Source organism: Coenobita brevimanus, chromosome 68, assembly GCF_032717465.1.
Source record: "Coenobita brevimanus isolate Jiangsu-jjx chromosome 68, ASM3271746v2, whole genome shotgun sequence".
Lineage (NCBI taxonomy): Eukaryota > Metazoa > Arthropoda > Malacostraca > Decapoda > Coenobitidae > Coenobita > Coenobita brevimanus.
This window is the reverse complement of record NC_137021.1, coordinates 7,026,188-7,052,500: the sequence shown is the minus strand read 5'-3', so window position 1 is coordinate 7,052,500 and position 26,313 is coordinate 7,026,188. Positions and strand designations below refer to the sequence as shown.

General features: G+C 41.4%; 1 protein-coding gene across 1 annotated transcript in view; it reads left to right on the top strand.

Moving 5' to 3' along the window:
* The window catches only part of LOC145405817 (cytochrome P450 315a1, mitochondrial-like), a 37,303-nt gene extending 12,470 nt beyond the window's left edge, over nt 1-24,833 (top strand). Inside the window, exons 2-6 of the mRNA XM_080277056.1 lie at nt 16,883-17,070; nt 17,741-17,959; nt 18,131-18,291; nt 23,883-24,128; nt 24,465-24,833. Coding sequence (XP_080133182.1) covers nt 16,883-17,070; nt 17,741-17,959; nt 18,131-18,291; nt 23,883-24,128; nt 24,465-24,833 — 1,183 coding nt within the window. The remainder of the gene's footprint in view (nt 1-16,882; nt 17,071-17,740; nt 17,960-18,130; nt 18,292-23,882; nt 24,129-24,464) is intronic.
* The last annotated feature ends 1,480 nt before the right edge of the window (nt 24,834-26,313 follow it).

Sequence of the window (26,313 nt, the reverse complement as noted above, 5' to 3'; positions counted from 1 at the left end):
CTTCTTACTTCCTCTCTCCTCCAACAACTGTCTCTCTTCCCCTTTTCTCGCTTACTTGCCTTATTCCCCTCTTCTCCCACACCTGCCTCATTCCCCTCTTCTTCCTCACCTGCCTCACTTCCCTTCTTCTCCCTCACCTGCCTCACTCCCCCTCTTCTCCCTTCCCTAACCCACTTCCCCCCATCTCCTTCACCCGCCTCACTTCCCTCCTTCACTCACCCCTCCCTCTTCTCCCTTATCTGCCTCATTTCTCCTCTTCTCCCCTCACCTCCTCACTTCCGCTCTTCTCTCTCACCAGCCTCACATCCCTTCTTCTCCATCTATTCATTTCCTCATCACCCGTCACTCACTTCATTCCCCTCTTCCCTTTCGCCTACCTCACTTCCCTCTTCCCCTCCACCTACCTCACTTCCCTTCTTGTCCCCTGACCTACCTCACATCCCCTCTTTTCCCCTCAGCTCCAGCACATCTATCTTTATCTTCCCTTACCCTCTCTGTCCAGTTCAGTCCCATCCTGTTACCTATGCTGTCCCCTTAGCCTCCATACTCTTCATGTTGCCAACCCACCTCTTCACTCTCCTTTCCCCGTTCACTCATTTTTGTGTTCCTTCCATTTTTCATTCCTCACCGATTTATTCTCTTTTCTGTCCTTTCATCCTTCTCTTGTCATCCCTTTCCTCATTCCCCCACATTTCTTTCTTATTTCCCTCGTCCTCCTCTGTCCTCTCATCTCTCCCTATTCTCACCTCCTCCTCCTCGTCCTCCTCTCCTGCCCTCTGTCATTTTCTCTCTTCTCATTCATTTTCACCTCTTTTCTCATTACTCCCCTCCTGTCTCCTCAAATCCTCTTACTCTTCACAATACCCTTCATTTCCCTCTCTCTTTCTCTCGTGTGCGCTTTCCAGTTCACATTTTCACCTCCCTTCTCTCTCCTTATTTTATCTTCCCTTAGGTATCCTATTTCCGTTTTTTTTTTTTTTTTTTTTTTTTTTTTTTTTTAAATAGCTGAGTCTGTTATCCTGCTCTTCCTACATTTCCTTCATCCCCAACCCCACTCTTCTTTTTCTTTCTCCCACAGTATTCCGCCATTTCTCTTATTTTCCTCTATATATCTCTAAATTCCTCCCCCCCCCCACACACACACACATCCCCTCCTCATATTCATCGTGATCGTTGGCATCATTATGATTATCATTACTGAAAGAACAAGCAGCAAGGCTTTCTGAAATCACAAGATGACAATGAAATAAGCCTATAATTATAGTTACAATAATATTATAATGGTACTAGGTATGAACTGTATGAATGCATAAGGTAGGGATTTGTGCACTGGTACTGGTAGACACAGAAACACTTCCCAGATACTGACAGTTCATTATAGGATGTCGTTATAACGGGTAAAGAGAGCTTACTCTGCTTTTATCTTTGTGTTTATGCTGATGCTGGAGGATGATACGAGGTTGCCCCTCAATACCTATGGACATATAAAAGTACGACTCCAAGCTGGCTTGGATGTCTACTCTGTCGAACTATTCGTCCAGCGATGGAGCATGCTGAAGACTTCAGCAGCGAGTAGTTGTTCCTCTCCTTCAGCATTTCCTGCAGGAGATATGGAGTACATGGAAGAACTCAAATTCACTGGGCTCATGGGCACTCCTTATGGTGGACATTACAGTGAGACTTTTCAGTGGCGGATGGGTTTCTTGAGAAGGTGCGATGGGGTTGATGGTCTCAGTGCTCATTTAGTCACTCAGAAGAGAGCTGACCTTGGCTGGAATGCTGGAGGGGCCTCCTGGCCTCGAGAAGCAGAGTTGTGCTCTTTTGATGAGGGATTTTGGGCCTTCTCGAAGTGTTCACCACTGCTCTTTCGGCTCCTTTTATTCGTGACATCACCAGGCTTAGCCAAGTCTCGCCGACATAGTAGTCGCTTCTCACTGGTGTGTCCGCATGATGAAACATCAATTAGAATTCCCATTTCAGTCAACAGAACGGGGATTGTTAAGATTGTTATATTTCTCCAGCAATACTGTCAACTAGTGCACATGTGTCTATGTCTCCTACGAGTCTACAGTAATTCCCGTCAAGATTTTCAGGTGTGGCCAAGTATAGCATCAGAACTCTTATATCTTAGCATACTTTTCCTTTTAAAGTGCCCATGTTCCTACCTGCAACATTTTACAACACGCATGGAGTATCAGGTACAGTACTATTCTTTCTCTTATGATGTCAGACTTCTCAGTGTCCCTTTCATCTCTCATCTCTTCTTATTTGGTTTCCTTTCTCTATTGTCATACTTTTTCTCTTTCGTCTTTGATGCTGTCTTTCCACGCATTGTATTTTACTGTATAGCATTACCTATTTCCACTTTCATTTCCTTCCCATCTTCATTCTCCAGCTATCTTTTCCTCTTTAAAGTTTTCCCTCGTTCCATGTATGTTTCTTCCATTTCTTAGCTTCTTCCATTAGTATGGCTTCCATTTCCTCTTCTGCCTTCACGTTTCACCCCTATCTGTCTTCCTCTGCAGTCACCTCTTTACTCTCACCTTTCTGACTCCCCTTATATTTCTCTCTTAATCCTCACTTGACTGACTCTACTGACTTCCCTTCCAAACCCCTCTTAACCCCTACCTCCTCTGATTTGCCCCACATTCCTCTTTTAACCTCCAAATTTCTGGATTCTTTTTCATTCACTTCTTAACATTGTTTTGTTTTTTTTTTTTACTCCCCCTTCATTCCCCATCTTAACCCTCACCTTTCTGACTTCTAAATTCTCTTCTTAAATCCCACCCTAATGACATCCTTTCCATGCCCCTCTCAATTCTTTCCTTTCTGATTTTCCCTGTACTTTCCTCGTTTCCCTTGCACATCAGTTTTCCTGCCTTCTCTCTCCTTGTATCTCCCATTCGTCCTTCAGCCCTTACCTCGCGTCCCCCTTTCCGTCACTCACTCTCCAATTAAAATCAATAGAGGCAGCGCACCAAAGAGTGAAAGAAAGTGTGAGCAAAAAGTGAGAGAAAGGAAGCGATTGTGAAAGACATAAATAAAGAACAATAAAACTGCAATAAAAACACACAAAAGGCATACACAAAAGCAGTTAGTGAAAATTTGTCTATGGTTCCATTAAAAAAAAAAAAATGATGTATATGTTACCTTGATGCAACTTCGATAATTATAATGGGTATTTTTTCAGTTACCTTATTCGATTATTTTTTATTTTTTGATTTGTAATTATGAAAAAATCGATACAAAGCTATATAATGAACAATATACATTGAGGCAGCTATGGCAAAACTCAGACACACACACACACACACACACACACACACACACACACACACACACACACACACACACACACACACACACACACACACACACACACATGGGATATACAGTTGTCATTGTGGGAGAGAACTGCCAGGTGGACATACAGGGGAAAATGTGAGTTTGTATATAGGCCAAGAAATAGAGAGAGAGAGAGAGGGAGAGAGAGAGAGAGAGAGAGAGAGAGAGAGAGAGAGAGAGAATGGTAAGCTGGTGTGTTTCTGTGTATTTTGTGTATTTTAGTGGGTATATGTGTGTGTGTGTGTGTGTGTGTGAGGGAGTGGCGTTAAAACTCGTATGTCTAAGTATATGCAAAATTCACGTAACTCTGAATTCATGAAGCTTGGCCAGAAATTAGGCTCCATTTATAAATACGTACCGTTAACCCTTTCATAGCAGTTACAACTCACGTTTTGCATGCAGGAGACGAGTACGTGGCTGAAGGGAATAAGACTTTTAGGGAGGTGTGGAAAAAGGAGAGATTTTGGGAAGAGAGGCATTTGTCGGTCGATTGATAGATAGACAGGTAGATACAGTAGATAGATAGATGGGAATAGCTGTTACTGAAGTGGTTAAGTTGGTATGTTGAGTCCTATGAATGGGAGACAGACGGACCTGCAAAAGCTTTTTCTGTGTCACTGATGATTTACCGTCAACGTGTTTGAGTTACACGAGCGTCGAGAAAGTTGCAGCTCCATGTCAACAAAACAAACGTACGTGTGTGTGTGTGTGTGTGTGTGTGTGTGTGTGTGTGTGTGTGTGTGTGTGTGTGTGTGTGTGTGTAAGTTTATACGCGTTACCAGCAAGCGCCGACATATGTTAACTTATGGAAAGTCATAGTACCGCCACTCAGTTTGACTATCCCCCATGGATGGATTATCCTGTTATTACAACGACTACTACTACTACTGCTCCTCCTCCTCCTCCTCCTCCTATTACTACTACCGTACTCCTACTCCTACTACTACTACTACTACTAACGATGATGATGATAGTGATTTTATTTTTATTTTTCACTTGAGTGTTGTCGATTTCAGTAGACAGTTTACGATAAACTATAAACTGTCGTCGAAAAAGATCAGCCGTCAGTCCTCAACACTCCACGCAGCTGTAAACAATAACAAAAAATCAGTCATTATTTTTTTCTACTTGTTGCTGCGCCTGTACGCGTGATATGTACTGTATATGAGGTTCGTGCGGGTTGGTGTGGAAATATTTGTACGTGTGCAGCTGCATGTATTAGATGACTCACACTTATGAACACTTGAGCATCCCCGCCGAACTCTCCAACCAAGTGTGAGGGTGTGTGGGTAGGTCAGTGACTCGGCCTGTGGGATCCACCGAGATGAGACATGCAGCATCAAACAAGCTGGATCCAAATTCATAAACATGCTTACGACCAGTTTTGTGCTGCATATTCATAAACATGCTTACGACCAGTTTTGTGCTGCATATTCATAAACATGCTTACGACCAGTTTTGTGCTGCATATTCATAAACATGCTTACGACCAGTTTTGTGCTGCATATTCATAAACATGCTTACGACCAGTTTTGTGGTGCAGCTGTGGCTTGTTTTCCAAGGAAGGCCGAGGAGAGGAAGTGCTCCCCTAATTTTTGTTTCACTTAAAACAAAAAAAAGTTTACAGAGAGAGACAGAGAGAGAGAGAGAGGGGGGGAGGGGGGGAGGGAGGGAGAGAGAGAGCAGAATCTCCTCATGTTTTAGTGTTTTAGTTCTGCCTGCAAAAATGATTTAAGTTACGACATAGAATCAATAGTAAATTTGTTTAAAAATCCGACTCCTGTACAAAGAGAACAATATATACGTTCCATATTTTCATGGAACACATCTCTTAATTTGTATGCACTGATCTAAGTTATAACGTTAAGGTCAATGTTTCTTCAAGGAAAAAAGATGAGAGAAAAACACACTGTCCGTCATGATGCTCTGTCTCGTTCTTCGATGCTTTTAAGGAGATTGCAGCCAATGCTTTGTCAGTTTTTTTTTTTTTTAATGGAGAAATTCGTTCTCTGGTTGCCCAAATATGGTTCTTAAGCGCGTCCAGTGTTTGAATAGATTTAATTTAAGGTACAGGGAATATGCTGCTCAAGTGTAATTTTATGTTTGTTTCGTGCCCGCTGAAACGTAAGCACATTAGTTTTCTTTTTCACCACTTATGCATTCAATATATCATCGTAACTGTTATGATTAATGGTGAAGGCTTTCCTGGTGGTCAGCTTTGTCGCCAGTAATCTTTCCTATCCATCAGTAACTCACCCTTCACCATTTCTACTTTTTTTTTTTTTTTCACTCCCCGCAATGAGTAAAGATAATGCAGCGAATCCGTGGTTCCATCCTCACTTCAGTCCACCATACGTTTCAGAAGGGTTAAGAAAATCTAAGGGTGTAGGAGGTACCGAATGGGGAGATTATTAGGACATGGGTGAGAATGGAAGGTTTCGATGCGAGTTTTAACAGCCTTTTCATCAGTGAAGTTGAAAAAAATATATATAAGGGTAGAGACTGTACGAAAAGACGGATATTATTATTATTATTAAGAGAGAGAGAGAGAGAGAGAGCAGTATGGCATTGCAGATGGTGCAAGGAAAATGAAGGTGAGAGAATCCTAACAACCTCATTTTGATTCGGTTCACACACGCCCGAAGAAGGGGAACCAAATAAGGGGTAAGAATATAAGCCTTACTCGGAGCGATCAGGGGAGGTTGTCTGTGTGGTCCTTCACTTATCACTGAGGCATATTTGGTGAGAGGTGTGGTGGCAGGCAGGAGCGAATGACAAGTACCAGTGCTGGTGAAATTTACTGTGGTGACGGCTGAGTTCTCTCTCTCTCTCTCTCTCTCTCTCTCTCTCTCTCTCTCTCTCTATATATATATATATATATATATATATATATATATATATATATATATATATATATATATATATATGGAGCCTCTGTGGTACAGTGGTAAAGTGTGAGTTTTCGTACACTGATGAACGAGGGTTCGCGCCCCGCCACGGTAATAAACTTTGGGAGCGTTCTTCTGGCCACGTACTGCATTGGCGGACGTCAGGGGTGCTGTGGTTGAACCAGTGTCGCATACTATGAAGTATGCTTGCACCCAGTCGGCTTGCGCGGGCCAGTTACACTTGGTTCACAGACTACACACACACATCCAAAGCCACTACAACACTACAATTACACTTACAAGCACTTCTCACCCTACATACAATCTCTACTAGACAGCCTAAGCCACTTGATGGAGATACATTAGCTGTATCGTCCCCACTTCGGTCGGGATAGGCCGGTCCTACAGTGGACACTCAAACGGCTGATGAGATGAGAGATGATATATATATATATATATATATATATATATATATATATATATATATATATATATATATATATATATATATATATATATATATCATTGGAGCCCAGTGTCCATAGTACTGGACAGAACTGAAGAATTTTCAAATCTTGATAAAGTAGAGAACCCCCGGGTAGGGACTTATGAGCTTCGCGACTATGAGCCTATAGGCGGAGGGCGGTACGCTTAGCACCCTTCCAGTGCGGTGTCTAGCCCAGCGGCTCTGGGATCCAATGGAATATATATATATATATATATATATATATATATATATATATATATATATATATATATATATATATATATATATATATAATACCGCATGTATACATACTCATATACATATACATTTACACACACACACACACACACACACACACACACACACACACACACACACACACCGAGGTAAAAAAAAAAAAAAGTGAGGTAGAGGGGGTGCATAGTGACAGTGCCGGTGTTTAAGATGAGAAATGATAAGGAATGATAGTGGAGGGACGTAGGAGGAAGGCCTAGCGGAGGCACGGGATACCATGAAAGGAGGTACGAGGGAGGACCTTCAGCCACCCCTCCCGTTACTCAGTCATGTGTGTGTTGCTGAGGGAGAATTAATCAAGGGGTGTTATGCCCGTTCTCGTGGGCCTCAAGTGGTTTTCTAGCCCCTCATTTTACCACTTTATTCCCACATTACGGCGCATTAATATTCTCTTGTATAATACTTGTTCAGACTTTGTCGATATTAAAATCTCATGAGTTGCATAAAAGAGAATATGTAGCTTTATAACTCCTCTTCCTTGGTGATGTATTTTGCATATACGCCTCAACATACTCTGCTGTGTTATTGATGTCTGTTAATGTCGACAAAGCTGCATCAATAGCACACAAGGAGATAGAACAGTGTAACCTACAGAATAAATAACTGAGGAAGAGGTGTTACAATTTCTCCACAGTCGACAAGAATACTTTAAATTGCTATACTGTATTAACGGTGAGTGAAGAACGCACACAGTCTCATTTGTTGCTCAGTCTGTGAACAAAGAAAATCACATTATTCCATCAGCGTTTTCTTGGTAGTCTCATCCTGTTCCAGCATCTCTCTCTCTCTCTCTCTCTCTCTCTCTCTCTCTCTCTCTCTCTCTCTCTCACACACACACACACACACACACACACACACACACACACACACACACACACACACACACACACACACACACACACACACACACTTCATTCATACTGTGCTCCCTCTAGTATATGCAGAGGTAAGGTGATCGATTAGCAGCTTCATCGACACAATGGATGAGTGTTAAAAGCAACAACAAAGAGGCGGGGAACTAGACAGATCGCACGTATATCCTTCCGTGTCATGACGCAGTGGGCCAAGTAACACTTCCTAGAGAGCCAGGGTCCACATTTAAAAACTTTCTTTCTCTTAATTTGTGCCTAAGATTGTTTGTTTACACTCATAGGGTCGTATTTTAGGTGACTTCGGTATGCTTCATAACGCATGTTTCTTTGCGACTTATTTAGCACGTTACGCCTTAATATATTTTCTTATTTTACTAATGTAACTTTTATATATATATATATATATATATATATATATATATATATATATATATATATATATATATATATATATATATATAAACGATAAAAATGACATACAAGAGAATGTTACGGTGTGATATGCAAAATAAGTCGCTAAGGAAGAGGTGCTACGAAGTCTCCCATGCCACTTACCGTAAAATAAGGCCCTTAACCGGTACAGTAACCACACGATTCACGACCAGACTAGAATAATATGAAGGTAGAATGAAAAACGAGAGACAAAAGAAAATAAAAATACGTAAAACAAAACAATTTCTTATAAAAGCTAACTGGAAAGGAGACATAATATTCTAGAGATTAGTTGAAAATCTCGATAATTTCTGACCCAGCTCCTCCCGCCAAACCAATGTGGCCGGGAGGTGTGTAGAAATCTGTGTTAGCCCGTTACTTGGTCTCCTTCCTGCATGGCCCCGACCTTGCCTCCCACTAGAATATAAAGCACATGAAAAACGATGCTCAGTTTTTTCGTCTTCGTCACAGGCATATAGAGACTTTTTTCTCTTTTTCTCTTTTTCTTTCGACACTGGTATAGATTTGATGGTCCGTTCCATGAGGCCCAGCAGTCCTCATACGTAACACACACATTCATTTTGTCATTACTTCGTCGCTAATCCCAACCATCCACACTGAAATAAATACTAAGTCTGTCTCATTCAGAACTTGTGTGATGGTATTAGCTGGGATGTTTTTAGGACGTGTCAGTGGATCTGGTGGAAAAGCAGTAAAATCCGGTTTAATGAAATTTAAATAGTCAGATTGTTCAATACCCCGGCGTGGAATCGAATTGCCGTGCTTTTAGATACATGATCACCTCTCTAGCGACCTAGTTACCACTCCCATCACGAACTACTGACCTCTTCATACCAATACAGGTGGAAGTTGTCGATAAATACTGATGAAAGGGACCATATTCTTAAACCAGAGGTCGCGAAGGTGTGATAAGGTGTCAGAATATGATGTTATTTGCGAAACCTTGTGAGAGAGAGAGAGAGAGAGAGAGAGAGAGAGAGAGAGAGAGAGAGAGAGAGAGAAAGAGAGCACTGCCTCTTTCTCTCCTGTACGTGCTCTGAATCTTGATATGCAAGCTAAATTCATCTAATGCTAACAAATGTTCCGCTAATGACCGTCAGAAATTGGTAAAAAAGAGGTCTCCTAATCCACAACCTTCAGACTAATGACATGTTTTTAATATTTTATTTTTTCCATCTCCAGACGATTTTATTCAGTGGAGACATTTCCAGCTGGGGGATGGTTAGACACAGCCTTTATTAATCCTTGCAAACTAAGAGATCATAAAACCAATCGTCTGAAAGTATGAAAGATAAAATATAAAATACGATATAGGATTGAAGGGCAAAGCACAGCCCCCAAGACGAGAGGTAGATAGATAGATGGACAGATAGACAGATAGATAATACAGTTCCTAGTCAATCCGTTGCTCAGTCACCATGCTGCCTGGCCCCCACATTTCCCGCCTCTCACTGGAATGTCAGCATCGCCTCACTGCGTCATTGTATACTGTATGCTGATGCTGGCTCACATCAATATGCTTGGCAGGCAGAGTGTACGTAGAGGAAGGAGGTAGATAGATAGATAAATAGATAGATTGGAATGCAGGTAGGTAGGCAGGTAGAGAGATAGGTAGGTAGGTAGGCAGGTAGGTAGACAGGCTAATAGATAGATAGACAGATGGGTAGAGAGAGCGTGTGTATTTGTTAGAAAAATGTATGTGTGTGTGTGTGGGTGGGTGTGGGTGTGATATTTGTACGTGACAGGCAGGAAAATCAATATCAGCATTCCATGATCGTTGGTAATACTTGCATGAAAGGAAGGAAGGCAGAACGAGGGAGGCATTGCGCGTCCTTCCCAATCCTCCATTATTACATTGTGACAGAACAATTTTATTTAATTATTTATTTATTTATTTATTTATATTTACGTGCTTAGTTATCTTATTCGACATACTGTACTATTTTCTTCATTTTCTTCACAACAGGGTAGACTCTTCGACATGGAGGAAAAAATATAGCCTTCATTATCCATTTCCTTTTAAAGGGTCTGTCCGAAACTGAAGGAAATCGTCTGGTGAATGCCTGAAGAAAATCATTTCAAAAATGGTATCTGAGTGAAGTGCTTAGATGCTTGACCCGAGTAACGCCATTTTTTTTTATATTATTCTTTCCCTCTCCAGACGATTTTTCTTAGTTTGGGAAAGACCTCTCGCTTTTAAGGCGTCATTGAAAGTCTGTATCTCGAATATCCAGTTCAAAAGAGTCACTTCTGAAGTGAATAAGTCGTCTGATGTTAAAAATAATAATAGTAATGATGTGGTAGGTGGGGGCGCTCACCATCCACTCACTTGATGTAGTGCTGCTCTCGGGTGTCTGCCCTTTCCTCTCCTCCATCCTTCTTTCCATCCATCCTCTTCTGTCTTTCTTTCCTTCATTCTTTCCTCTTTCTTCTGCCTGCGGGTGACTTTACACTGCCTCTTGTGTCTTTCTTTCCTTCATTCTTTCCTCTTCCGTCTGCCTGTGGGTGACTACATTGAGTGACAAGCCAAATGGTTTCCTGTACACCAGGAAACCATTTACCACGGTGGGTGGTAACTATATAACCAAATTTTGGCATTGGTGGTTTAGTGGGTAATAAAGGTGCTCCAATCGGATTGAGCCGGTGAAGGTTTATATCCGTGGGATGGTTGGGGTTTATTGCTCACGTAATGCCACTCAGGGATGAGTGAGGCTGGTCACTGTCATCTTAAATGCCAGGACCAACTTTCCTAGCCCCGGGCTTCTACGCTTCTCATGGGGCAGCGTAGGATTAGATGATGGATGGATGGATAATGATAATAACAGCAATAATAATAATGACAATAATAGCAGTAGTAGTAGTAGTAGTAGGCCTAGTTGTTGTTGTAATAATAATAATAACAATGATAATATAATAATAATAATAATAATAATAATAATAATAATAATAAAAGATGTTATGGAAGTGCGGCAGTTAATCCCTCAAAAGTTCATCAATTCTTGGCACGAAATTGAAGTGTAACTGAGAAGTTGTTGGACGTTATGCAACAAACTCTGTAATTTTAAGTCTCTTGCTGATCTACAGTGAACTTCGATATGTTGGAGCTATATTTACATGACTCAAGGCTGCATAAGTATCACCATTGCCCTTAAGTATTATTATTTTACACATCTTCAGTGAGGACGTCTGTTTTCAGTGCAGATTTTCATTTCTTGTATTTTTATTACTGGTCTTGCGAATGAGGTGATATGTAATGTTCTCTAGAATTCGTGTCCTGCCTCATTACTTGTATTTAACAGAGTCAGTACAGAGTGTAGAACCTATAGAACGCCTTCATGCGGTGGCATAATTTAATCGGATGGTAGAGCTGCCGGGTTATACAAACGACCCTCATCCCCCGAAACATGCTTGATGCATTGCGGGAGTTGGATAACTTCAGCCTGCAATCAACTGAGTTCACGTCCAGCTGAGCCTTGGGCTTCAGGCTCATGTGGCCGAATCGGTAGAGAGGTCAACTATCCCAGTGGACGCGGATTTGAATCCCGGCTGGGGCAGGGAAGTGTTTAAACAATTTTGAATTTCAGTAAAGCAAATTTAACTGATCTACCAAAGACTCACCGACATGTAAAAACCCCTGCTAATATCAGTACACCAGTCCTGTGGGAGAGCAGTATACAGTATCGACGGTGGGTGTTTTCGTCCAAGTGGAGGTTTATGGGCGTCAGGGAACGAACTTAATGTCATATCCAGAGTTGGACACACACACACACACACACACACACACACACACACACACACACACACACACACACACACACACACACACACACACACACACACACACACACACACACACACACACACACACACACACACACACACACACACATTTTTTTTCATTTTAAACAATTCACAGCACTGTGATATCAAGGTATGAATTCTTGTTGAGTAACGAGGCTAGGTAGCACCTTATTCTTACCAGAGTATCTGTATTTAGTAGTTTTTATATTCTTGCATGTTACTTATGCAGTCTGACAATATGAAATAATATATAAATAACTCACAACAGAGAAATGTATATGCCTAGTATGCAAAATACGTGACGAAAGGCAGTATAAGAAAGTCTACAAAACTGGCAAGAATACAGAGAAGACACGATAGCGTTTCTTTTGCCTTGTACTCCAAGGGTTATCGGCCTTGGGAATGAAATGAATTAAGCTTTAGTTTTCCAATAGTTCTCGCCTAACCATTATCATCATGTCACACAGCGGCAATATGCGGTGTAGAACATGTCATTGAAGGCATGTAGATGAGAATTCATTACTGATGTATTTTTAAGGTCTTTTTTATTATTGTTTAGATGTAAGGGGGAACAGGGAGGTAGGTGTCTTCATTTTCCATCGCCTAATGTGATGGAACCAAGACTATCCTCTGTGAAGGTATAGTATCAATTCCCAATAAGTTATTCCTTGTAGCAATACTTCACACAGCTTATAATTATAAAAATCGTTTAGCGTATCTTAACTACACTTTTTTTTTTTTTTTGCTTAGTGCCACATGACGTTGATAAGAGGGCTGTTTATTTATACTGTATACCTGGTAAGCGATATACCTAAGTGATCGTTCTTCCTTATACACTACTTTGGGATTCGGGCATGGTGTGTACCTGTCTGTTTGTTTGTCTGTTTGTCTGTCTGTCTGTCTGTCTGTTTGTTATATGTGTCCTCATAAACAGATGAAAAGATGTTAGCCCTTCAGGAAAAGGACGAAACTTTCACTTTATTCCAGCTCATTTCAGAACATTTAAAATTTAAGTTAGGGCAGGCTTTTCGAAATGGGGGAATTAGATTAATTTTTCTTTCTTGATCCCTTCTCAGCTAAGCTGAATAAAATCGTCTGTTGGTAACCTGATAAAAAAAATCGTTGTCAATGGTTAAGCTAATATGCTGAACGCATACATTTGTCCACAGTATTTCTTGCATCACCTTCCATCACTGTACTTGTGTGTGTGTGTGTGTGTGTGTGTGTTTGTGTGTGTGTGTGTGTGTGTGTGTGTGTGTGTGTGTGTGTGTGTATTTTATGTACCGTATATTCGACCGAAATGTGTGTATGTACGTACCTTCCTATTTGCATGTACTTTAGGTTTGCAGTGTTACGGTACATACGTAGTTTTGATATGATTTCAAATCAAGTAAACGACACATTAAACTTGCTATTGTCACATCATCATTATCGACAGCTTCCTCATCATAAGTGGATGCTCTCAGAAATAATGATGTTCGTAATATTTCTTATCGTCTTAACTTTCCGACAGGCTTTTAGAGGAATATTTTTTATCAGTCCTCTTTCAAGTTAATCTATTCTTAATCGTTTCTTACTAATTTTATGCTTTGAGATGGAGGGGGAGGGGGCACAGATGCTGTTGTCTTATCATGTTGATTATTTTTATCTTAATATGACGTATGGGGCGAAGTACACACGCAGTAAAAAGACACAAGGTAACTTCAGCTTGAGGTTCATTGGGTTCATGTTCAGATGAGCCGAGAACCCACCACCACTACCACCACCACCACTAACAACAAAGATGCATCATCGTTAACTCCCTCAGTACGTGAGGTTTTTGCTAAGGAGAATAAACATCTCTAACGGTAGTCGAAGGAGGACAAGTAATACTCCTTTATACGAATGCAGCGAAGATGTTCCACTGCCTCATCCCTTCCACACTGCATTGCTTTATTCCCACCACTGACTGCACAATCTTTTTTTTATTGCAGTTGATATGGCAGCTGTGAAATGGCCCCCATCGTTTCTCCCCATCCCCATTCCTCACTCCCATTTTCATACTCCTTCTCTCTACCGGATAGCCTACATCAGGGTCATATTCCAATCAAATTAGAGGTCTTTTAGCACCTCTTCCTTAGCGATTAAATTTACCACCTTACTCTTCCCTTGTGTCTTATTTATTTTTATTATTACTTATGCAGCATAAATAATATACGGAAGGTAATGTAATTTGCAGTAATAAAATGGTCAGGAAGCATACAAGGCAGCCTCTTTTATCGGTGAGAATACGTCTCTTAGCCTATATTCACCTTGACCTTTCCCCTGTCAAATTTCTCAAACCTTCACCTCTTCCAAATCTCCCTACCGATTCCCAGGGCATTGTTGGATCATCTGCTCATCCCGTTGTGAACAGAAACCTAGGCTTCATTGCAGTAGTTTACACACACACACACACACACACACACACACACACACACACACACAAGGTTGAAGGTTCTATAAAAAAAAACAAGCACTTTCATCTTACGCACTCTCTCTGTCTCTGTCTTGGTCTCTGTCTCTCTCTCTCTTTCTCTCTCAATTTTGGTGTAACAGTATTATGGTACCTTTATAAAGAACTCTCTCCTGCTGTGGGTTTCAAAATTTCCCGCCCTGGTCATCCACGGAACATATTCGTTTTACGTGCCATAGTATAATATAAAACTCGTCAGAATCAAAATTATCGCTTCTGGTTTCCTGTTGTTTGGTTTCTCATATTAATCTAGGTGAAGGTATGCCTTAGATTTCTTAAAGTGACTAGTCTGTGTTTACATTATTTTCAGTTGCGCAGTATAGTTTTCCTTGTTTGATTAAAGCGTGGGAGTCGGAGTGATGGCCTTGGTATGTGCATGAGGTCGAGCCCCAAGAGGTGACTGGGAATTTTTGTATCATGTCATGCCACCTGTTAGTGTACTGGAGTTAGATGGTCAAGCCTGAGCCGCGGACACCTCGAAAAGAGTAATATGCGACCAGTTTTTACAGTTACCTCAGTTCACCTTGTTCATGTGAATGATCTGTGAGGCGAAGACGAAGACTGCAGTTTAACCCAGAAATCGATACGAAAAGGAGAGATAGACAGATTGATAGACGGATATATATATATATATATATATATATATATATATATATATATATATATATATATATATATATATTATATATATATGTGTATATATATATATATATATATATATTATATATATATGTATATATATATATATATATATATATATATATATATCTATATATAGAGAGAGAGAGAGAGAGAGAGAGAGAGAGAGAGGGGTGTGGGAGGGGGGAGACTGACACCGTCTTGGATTTGACCCGCTGATTTATCACTGCAGCCTCATGCCGTACCAGTTAACTACCTGACCCAGTACAGGACGTGGACAACTGCCTGTCTTGGGGTGAGCTATCTTTAGAATTTTTCCACCCATATCCCTTGGCATGCACCAAGTTGATCCAACGTACAGAGCACTCACTGAAAAGCAAAGAAAAGGCGATTTCAAGCGCTCAGGAAAGAATATGCTTCTGTGAATTTACGAAATGAAAGTACAGAACGGCCTACTGTACTTCCATACGGTTTTTCATAACACTCTCCACTCGTCCTTCCATTACGTCTTTGTCCTCGAGAGTGGTAGGTTCAAGCACAGGGCATTATTTTGCATTGTCATTTACTTGTTTCCGTTGTCTGAGATATGCGTTTAATGGCAGAGCAATGACCTGGTTATCGCAACGGCCTTAATCAGGTGTTCTCAAACTTGTCGATCCGCGACCCATTACGTAGCGTGGTCGTTCGTAACTAACCACTGCTTTGGTTAAATTTACTGAACGGTGAATTAATATATAAATGAAGTCCTACCGAAAACGGTTTATATTCGACTGAATCCATAGATTAGAGTGATGAAGGTGCTTACATCTCCTCATGAAGATGACAGTGTCTGGGCAACACTTTTTGAATGGCTTCCTATTCTGTGGTGCAGATTTGTTGGCATATTCAAACAAAAATTAACAAATATTTCGTCATACTGCAACCTACCTGAATACTCGTGACGACACACGACCCACAGTTTGAGAACCCATAGCCTAAACTGAAGAGGAACGCCTTCATGTGGCTTCATTGGTACTTACAAATAAAGGCTTTCTGCTAAAACCTGATTACTGTGGTTTATCTTCGTAGTTGTGAAATGATAAACTAACACAAAGGTCTGTTACTGACGTCTGACCGATGATGTAGTAAGGAAGATACCTCGACACCAAGGGTACGTTGCCCTTTTAAAACTAGTACAGGTATTTAAAAAGCACTGTTCTCAATAACTTTTTTTTTTTACATCACAGTTCCATCTGTACGTCCTTCCCTCTTATATTTTTCCAATGAATTTTGTTAACTGCCCCAAATCTACCAGAAAACAAACACTTGTATACTTTTTATTTTTTTATTTTTTTTATTTTTTTATCATCTGTCAAATCCTTCCATTGCATGTTGCTTACGGTCCCAAATCTGCTGGCGCCAAACCCTGAGTCGGAGTGACAGTCCTGTATAGGTTCGATCCACTGGAGGTGGCTGGAGGTTTTTCAGTCATGCACTGTAATGCTATCAAGATGAGTAGGTCAGTCATCTTAAAATAATATACTGGACTATGGTAGCCTAGTTGCGGGTCCTTAAACCTCGAGAGGGATTTTTCCCCCCCTAATCTGCTTCTTCTTAATACTATTGGCAGGGAAGGCGAGGAATGGAAAGCGAATCGCAGCGTGTTGAGCCGTCGCCTGCTGCGTCCCGCCGCCATAACGCCACACCACCGCGCCTTCTCTAGAGTGGCCGACAGTCTGCTCCACCGCTGGCTGTCACGATTCCCTGCCACCCCCATACCAGAGCTGGAGAGGGAGTTGTACCGTTGGGCCATTGAGTGTGAGTGTTTCAGTATTAACATGGAGATATAAGATTGTATTTTATGTATTAAAAAAGTACTCTAAGTTATCAACGTGAAGTGTATTGTTAATAATTATATTACTAGGTGGTAGTGGGAGGCATCCACCATTCCTTCACTCAGTGAAAGGCAACCTTTAGGTGACTCTGCACTGAGGGGCAAGCAAAATTGTTACCTATAACCCAGGATAAACCATTCAGAATGCTGGGTGGTTACGTAGTCTATATAGATTATATAACAGTGTTTCTAAATCATTCTTCTCAGAACTTACTATTCATTACTGCATCACAAAGCTAGCTAAACCTTCCTTGTTATCCCCTCATATCAGGGATATATATATATATATATATATATATATATATATATATATATATATATATATATATATATACCTAAATTTGGCCCAGGTTTTCGTCCGTTTGCAGTTTATTACCTGTAACTAGATGGCAAAGTAAGAGAATGCCATAAAACAATTTCCATAGCAGTTCGTGACTAGCATCATATTCTGGTTCTAATCTGTTTGTTACCGGTGAGCAATCAAAATGAATAGATGGCAATTTTAGACCAAGTCAGAGTAAAAAGAATATAGCAGAATCTCCCTTATTATCCTGAAGACATATGGCTTAAGTACTGATGGTTTGGTGTGTGCAGCTCTGGGTGTCATGGTGTTTGGGGAGCGGTTGGGGTTTCTGCAGAGTGACGAAGAAAAACCCCTGGACAGCGGAAATATGGAGGTGTTCATTGACGCCATTCATGGCATCTTCAAGGAGACCAGTGCCATGGGGACATTGCCGCCCGCACTGGCCAAGTTCCTGCGCTTCCCCGTGTGGACACGATTCACTAAAAGTGTGGACACGGCACTTAAATCAGGTTAGTTGCCACCCAATACCACTCCATTATCATGACTTGGGTATTGGACGGGAATTTGAAGTACAGGTATCTGCTTGTTGTATGAGTAAACACAAACGTATGTACTAACAGTCTTGTACACAACTTAAGTGTGAGAGTTTAGAAATACGATAGCTGTGCCCGCTTCCACAGGGCGGCAGCTGGTGGAGGCGGGATTGGTTGTGTCTCTGGCGCGGCACTACGCAGGCCAACCCTCGGTTACTCTGCTGGACCACCTGTTAAGGGACGACCGTCTCGACCACAACACGATCGTCTGTCTCATCACTGACCTCTTCCTTGCCGCGGCTGACACTGTGAGTCCTACAACCTTCGTCCTCTACTGCGTTAGCAGTATATGCGGTATTCTGTTTATGCAATCCCAGCCACTCTCATTTTTGGCTACGAGATGTTTACGAGTGTGTCTTGAGTTCAGGTTGGCTTGGTGCTGAAGTAGATGAATTACAAACACTTATGAAACTGTGTTGATTGAGAAGATACGTGTTACGGCACGACTTGCATTCTCTTCAAGAACACTTAATCCAAAAAAGTATCAGTGCACATTAGATGCGAGACAGTCCGACACCACATGCGATAGCTGTTGCAAAACGCCTGATGAATTCACCCCAAGTTAGTTAACCTGCTGTTGGTTGAGGATGCATTATAACCCTTGCTTGTGACATTTCGTAGCCATTATTTTTGTCATATAAATATTCAGATGATAATAGATTATTCAGTCTGGGACATCACGAGCTGTATTGGTCATCGAGGATATCATTGCTTCCCTCCCACGCGACATTTTCTCAGAGCTAGTGAACCTGAAGCTCGACCGAAAATGTGTTTTCTTAATTGCCATGCTTCATATGTGGGTACAATTCTTCTATATTTACGAATTTTGCCGTTTTCGGTGCTGCGATAATGTGAATATATTCTGAATTCTTCATACATCTGCCAATAGAACTTTTTTTTTTTTTTTTTCATTTGCAACAATGTAAGTGATACGAACTAAGTGTGTGTTGACTAAAAATTGGAGTCGTTGTGTACGACCATTTTTTTTTTTTTTTTAAATCTCCCATGTTATTTTATGTTACGAAGTCGCCTGATGTTCGAGAGGGACGCCTTCATGTGGCAGCTCCGATATAACTGGGTAGCTCCACTGCCCAGTTTTACAAACATTCCTCAACCTCCCCTGTATCCCCTGAATGAGGATGGTGGGCTGCAGGAGAAGGACAGCCCCGGCCTGCAGTCTACCGGGTTCACATTCAGATAAGCTTGAGGCCATAACAACAGTGGAGTCACCTGAGGACATTATGGTAATATAGCCATACCGGTAAACGACATCCACTCTAGAAAGGAGTGGAGTCAGCACAAGTGTCATGCAAGTACTGTCAGGTAGCTTACACGTATATTGGCAGCATTTTTTGGAGCGTATGAGTCGCAGTGCAACAACAGATTATGTATATAGCCATTTAAAAGTGATGACATTGTTGTTATATAACGTAGAAACTGTAGGATCACTGTCGGTCGATACTATTTTCTTTCCATCTGCTTGATATGCGATTCATCTTTCTCCCCTCTATGCTTTCTTCATCCACAGGGTAGGCAGAATTATGAGGGAATAAGTGGCTTGAAGTGCCGATAGATGTGGGATGAGTCTGGTAGCAGGTGTGTGGGGAACGTGTAGCTGGTGTGGGGTAGTCCATGTGGTGACAGGTGTGAAGTGAGTTATAACTGGCAGGTGTGGAGGGGAAGCTATAAGTGCATGGTGATGATGATGAATGTTGAAGCAAGTGAGAAAATTAGCATATCAGGTGTGTGTGTGTGTGTGTGTGTGTGTGTGTGTGTGTGTGTGTGTGTGTGTGTGTGTGTGTGTGTGTGTGTACGTGCTTTGACAGACTTAAGACAAACTTAGTGACATTTTTGTAACCTTAAGTGATGGCGGTTTAGGTGTGGGAGTTAATATACGCCAGATATTTTCCTGATTATATTTATGAAAAATTATCGGTCGATGGAAAATATAATTTGGGAAAAAGATATGAATATCTGATCATACGCTGAAGACAAGATCGGTGACAAATGTTGTTGCTCTTTCTCGGTCTTTCTGGTCGAGCTGACCCATCGACCACAAGCGAGCAGCCGCTCCCTTGTGGCAGACAGCGTCTCGCCAGGGCAGGGAGTGGGTCCTTCTGCATAACAAGGTGCAGAGGAAAAGGAGGAGGCTTAACCCTCAAGAGGATAAGCTGCGTATAGGAGATGCCAGCCCAGACCTTGACTATCCACGTCATTCACATGGTAGTAGGGTAGTAGGGACAGTGGTAACCACCCACCCACTACTTTTTTGGTGGGCTAACAGTTACTACACCTTACGCAAGGGTGACCCAGAACTATGCAGGACAGGGACGTCTATTTTTCCTAAGCCGGATACATGTTCCGGCCGCATTATTTAAGATCAGCGACAGTAACCTGGCATGCCATTTTTATATTTAGTATCGTTGACACGTTTACTTATTATTTGTTACGACTTGTGTTCCTGGTAATTTATTGTTTGCTGAGCTGGTCAAGAATATGGTGTCTGGCATACCTACATAGTTCATTCAGAGTCATATTATTGGTAAGCAACACGAAATGAAAGCGAGGAAATGTTATCATAAAAAAAATAAATCAATATATCATCAGCGTGTAATAAGTCAAAGTCGTGCCTACCCGACTCTCCACACCACCTTTCTTTTCTTGTGTATATTCCCCTCTCTCCTCTTCCTCTCCTGATTTAATGCCTTGCGCCTCCTGCTTCTGTGTTCCATTTCTTAACCTCTTCACTACGAGGATGCATTTTTAAGCTACTCATGTTTATTCGGCTAAGGAGACATAGTTAAATGTAACCCTCATTAACCTCCTCATTATGAGAACTTTTTTTAAGTGTATTAAAATTTTGAAATGGCAAGAATAACATTTCAAATTCGCCATCGGACTGAAGGGATTAACGTCAACTCTCACTGCCTCCTTCGTTGTCGTCTCCAGTTCACCATCCATTTCCGTCACTTCCTGTTCCTTCCACCTTCACTTCGCTTTCATTTGACTCCTTCCAGTCTCATTTTCACCATTCCCTACCTACTTCACTCTCCCTGTCACACTTCCTTACTTCTTTCAATCTCTATCTCGCCCTCCCTATACCTCCTTCACTCTCCCTCTCCCCTTCCCCTATCTCATTCATTCTTTCATCCACCCCTACCTCCCTCCCTCTCCCTGTCGCCCTTTCCTACCTCCTTCACTCCCTGTCTCTGGCCTGACCTTGACCGAGAAACAAAACATTCTCCCTTGGGCACTATCATTTCTCCCCCCCCGCCACGCACGCCACCCTAAATATTTAACAAGCAGCCTTCGGTTTAGTAAATAACGGATTGCGTGGAATCAGAAAGTGGTTAATCATTTTAAAAAATGTTGCTCTTGTTTTCGTTTCCCACATATCAGTATTGCGTTCACCCATTACGCATTCCTCTGTATACTGTATCGACTACTTTACTCCGTACTTAATCCCAGGGTAGTCGCTGAGACACGTCGTGTTGCGTTATTGGAAGTTATTTTGCCCAATATACAGTACTAGGATTTTCGTTTTCATGATTACGATAGCCTTAGTTAAGTGCGTCTTCATCTGCGTCGCAAACGCCACGTATGTGAGAGTGACGGATTTTTTTAGCTACTCTTTCTTCTTTTTTGAGCAGACTTTTATTAAAGCTTATCCCACCCCTCAAGGACCAACCAACAGCGCCCATCATCACAGGATGTACTACTCCCTCCCTGGCCCAACACCCCGCTCAAGGGCCTCACACCGGATTCCATTTAAGTTTACATGTCACCAATACCTTTATTTGACCTAGATCTGTGTTCTTTTGAGGCATGGTTTACATAGTTCAGTGACAGAAAAAGACAATGTTACAATTCTATATCTTTTCCGTAGCATTTCATAGTTCCTAGTATCATTTTATAGTGTTAATCAGCTGTTAGAACTCAGCGATCAATATTGAAATGTGGCAATTTTTGGCCATCTTAAAGTGAAAGGCGTTTAGTGTTGTCACTGTTGTCAGATATAACCCCTCGGCTGCGGTTGGTGGCCGCGGTTGTGAAAAAGAAAAAATTGTGCAGCTGCTGTTGTGGTTGCGGCATTCAGGATAAAATATGGACTGAAGAGCCGCCTTTATCAGTGCACTCCTAAAAGTGTTTCTGAATGATTGGGGTGCTAAAGAAGGCGTCGCTTATAATTCAGACTTGACTAAACTTTTGGCTATTTAGAAAAGAAAATGTTAATAGTAAATCAAAGTTTGGTGTGTGTCAATCACATTGTCAAAGTGCAGACTCAATAATTACAAAACCTCAACAGTCAAGTGTGTTTCCAGGGTATGGGACGAGGATCCAACATGTTACTGTATGCTCCCCACCATCCACTTTCCCCAAAATCTGCCCATTTGAAAGCGATATTACAACACTGCATTACAGTTTATAATATATTTGCTTAGTTACTCACTGGCAGAATACAGTTGACAAATAAAAGCTTTTCTGTTTTATTACTCCTGAAGTCCACATATTTCCGTAATTATACTTGTCCCACTTAACAGCTGTTCCGTACGGACACATGTAAAGAGTATGGTAGAAACCTTGCTCAGACTCGAATATTTTTCATTGTTTTTCATCGACCAAAGTTAATGTACTGTATAACTTCTTTAGTCGCTGATATTAGGTATTGTTGAATCTGGTTTTGGTTGATTACTTCGGCTTGTATGACTGTGGAGAAGTTGGCTAGCCAGTTTTTGCAACTGTCTTGCATGTAATGCTCAAGCTTTTATTAATTAGAGTGTCTTGGTACTGTATCTTAAGGTGTTTTATATATACAGTGTGATTATGTTTTTGCTGAAGCCAATTAGTTGACTCTCTTTAGAAAGGTTAGATTGCAGGCATATTAGAGATTAGGACTCTTATGTCACTCACAGAAATAGATCACGGGTGTTAAATTTGGTGTTATTGCATACTACACTAGTGTCTTTTAGGCTACAAAAAAAAAAAATAAATAAAAAAATAAAATTTATAACCAAAATGAAACAGTTACGTGTAGACGTTTTCGTCGATTTATTTGTTGGTTTGTGGTGCTTACGTTACCTATGTAGTGATTCAAACAAAACATCTATAGTGTAACGTGTTGGAGGCGAACACACAGCACATAAGCATTCAGCTCAGGATACACGCCGTATCAGCGTCATCACAGGTCCGCGTAGGCTTACGAACAGGACCACAAATATCACTTCCACTGATCAGACCAGGAGAGTTTCGCCGCCTAGTAACATAGTTGTCCTTGAGACTATATAGGTAGTACATTAGGAAATAATGTCTTGAGCCCTTACCCTGATATTAATTTTACAGTGTATATAATATATATATATATATATATATATATATATATATATCATCCAGTCCTAATTTTGCCTTATCAGGAGCGTAGGAGCCCGGGGCTCCTATATATAACACGTGGTTCACAGATATGCTGATATCCACAAGGAAAAGGAAACACGAAATATCCCGAGCGCTTTCGTGTATTCGCATCTGAAGATGTGCATACATGAAAGCGTTCGGGATATTTCGTGTTTCTTTTTCCTTGTGGATATTAGCATATCTGTGAACACGTATTGTTAAGTGAGTTAACTGCATATATATATATATATATATATATATATATATATATATATATATATATATATATATATATATATATATACACACACACACACACTGACGTATACGCCACACTAAGCAAGTTAACGCGTGATTCTTGAATTTTTCCTGGAATATCGTTTTGAATGAATGAAGTTTCTAATCAGTTTGCTTATTTCCTTGCATCGTAAAACGATGTAATACTCTACAGATGTCGCACACCACCATATGGTCGCTTTACCTATTGGGGCGGCACCCGGAGGAGGCCCAGCGCGCACGGCAGGAGGTTATGAATGCGACGGACGGCTCAGGGGCAGTGGAACCTGAGCACCTGGCCAAGATGCCTTACCTGAAGGCGGTGGTGAAGGAAGCACTAAGGTTGTATCCAGTGGCTCCCTTCCAGACCCGAGCTTTGTACCGGGACACCATGCTCCTGGGGCACCACATTCCTGCAGGGGTGCGTCCTGCCTTCTCTCTCTGCTTCTAGTCATCAGTAGAAAATAGCAGTGATAACTGTGTCAGAGATGGATTGAAAAGGATGCTACGTAGATGATTAAATATTTTGTTCACTTTACATTGGTTAAATATATGAGCCACCTTTGAAGATCATGACAAGTTTATGGGGCTTAGCTTCTTCTTTATCTGAAGACCGACAGAATAAGCCTTGCTTTTTCCTTATTCATTGTATTTTCTGTCTATTAATGATGATGAAGTAAAGTTGGCTGGAAATGTGTCATGATTTTCAGTTATTTAATAGCACATCAGTATATTTATTCATCCTCTCTTGCCACAGAAAATGGTAATCATGTCAGTGTATACGACCGGCCGCGACCCTGCTCACTTCTCTCACCCTGACCAGTTCTGCCCTGAGCGGTGGGTGCGGAACGCCGCTGAGCACACCTCCACTCCTACCAGTTGCCCTGCCGCCACCAGCAAGCTCTGCTCGCATGCCATCTTCCCCTTTGGCTTGGGTGTTCGGTCATGTGTCGGACGGCGAGTGGCTGAAATACAACTGCACCTGCTGCTGGCGAAGCTGTTAGCACGAACTGACCTGACCGTCCTTAATGAAGTGGATATGGTCATGCGTATGGTGGGAGTGACCTCACAGCCAGTTCAGCTGCGTCTTAATCCCTTCCACACTGCAGCCCTAACCTCCCAGTAGTTGTCCGGACTCCCTCATCCTCCACCTGAAATTGAATTAAATGTATAATAACTGCGTGACGCTCCAGAGTCCCCGTGTTCTGATTGTGAGTGGAAGTGACTGCTGAAAAACTGTTATCAAAGATTCAGAGGCCTGTGTTACTCATGAGATTTTATGAACTTGTATACAGACAGTGTAATTATCAGGCTCCTCTGTGTACAGTACAGTAGGGTACGCACTTGCTGGAGAGTACAGAAAAATGGATTCGAGGAAGATACGTGTGACGAACTAAAGCCTCCTAGTCGAGTTTGTGTTTCAGCAGAGTTTGGTCCGCACTGGAGTACACAAATGATGGAGTACTGAAGATTCTGAGCAACGTCAGGCGCGGTGTGCTCTGGAGAAAAGTTAGAGAATATTGTGACTTTTTTATATACGTTAAATCAGTTTCAAAACCTTATGACAGACGTAACACGCGTGCAGTATTCTTCTAGTTATAAATGAAAACTGTTTGTTTCATGAAGTGCGTCGTTCCTTGTTTTAAGCTCACTTTCAAATAAAAATATATCAATACTCTTGTTATGCATCCCGAAAAATGGGGCAAGAAATATAGTTCCTACAGTTTACCACATTCTGCAGAAGAAAAGGGTGATTGTGTGTGTGTGTGTGTGTGTGTGTGTGTGTGTGTGTGTGTGTGTGTGTGTGTGTGTGTGTGTGTGTGTGTGTGTGTGTGTGTGTGTGTGTGTGTGTGTGTGTCTATGTGTGTGTGTGTCTATGTGTGTGTGTCTATGTGTGTGTGTCTATGTGTGTGTGTTTTCCTGTTTTGACAGCATACAGTGGATGATTGCTTCATCTCCGTTCTTCAGGTAACAGGTTGGCGTTCTAACAAGGTGTACATGTGTGCACGACCCGTAGGTGGATTCGTGCCTATTGATTAAGACTACATGGGAGAGGAAAGGACGGGGTGGAGGACTGGTAATAACTCAACGAGGCCAGTGTCAAGGTTAATCGCGGCTGCCGACGTTAGCAAATTGGGCGGAGACGCTACCGTGGGAATGGATTCAGTTGATGATGAGACAGCCCAACAGTAAGAGGTGACGTCGAGATGAAGATTGTGAAGCAGGCGAAAAGAGGAAATTAGTGTATGACAATGTAAAATCATCCTCATTATACGACCATATGATAATGCAAATAATCAAACAGATAAATCATATGCCTGTGGCATGTTATATGTAATACTGAATCAACAACTATCAACTTGAGTTCGATGAAGTTACTGGCGTGGCATGTCTATGTTGTATTTAAAGAGGCTTCTGAGATCAAGACACAATAATATGGATTTTTTCTTGTATTACAACGTAAACGGTCACTTTACCATGTAGTAGTATCGGCAAAGTGTTAATTTGCGAAATAGAAAACCTGTAGTTATGTTTACATTATCAACTACCAGGATTCAACAGCCACCACTATACTCTTTTTTTTTTTTTTTTTTTTTAAATCGAGG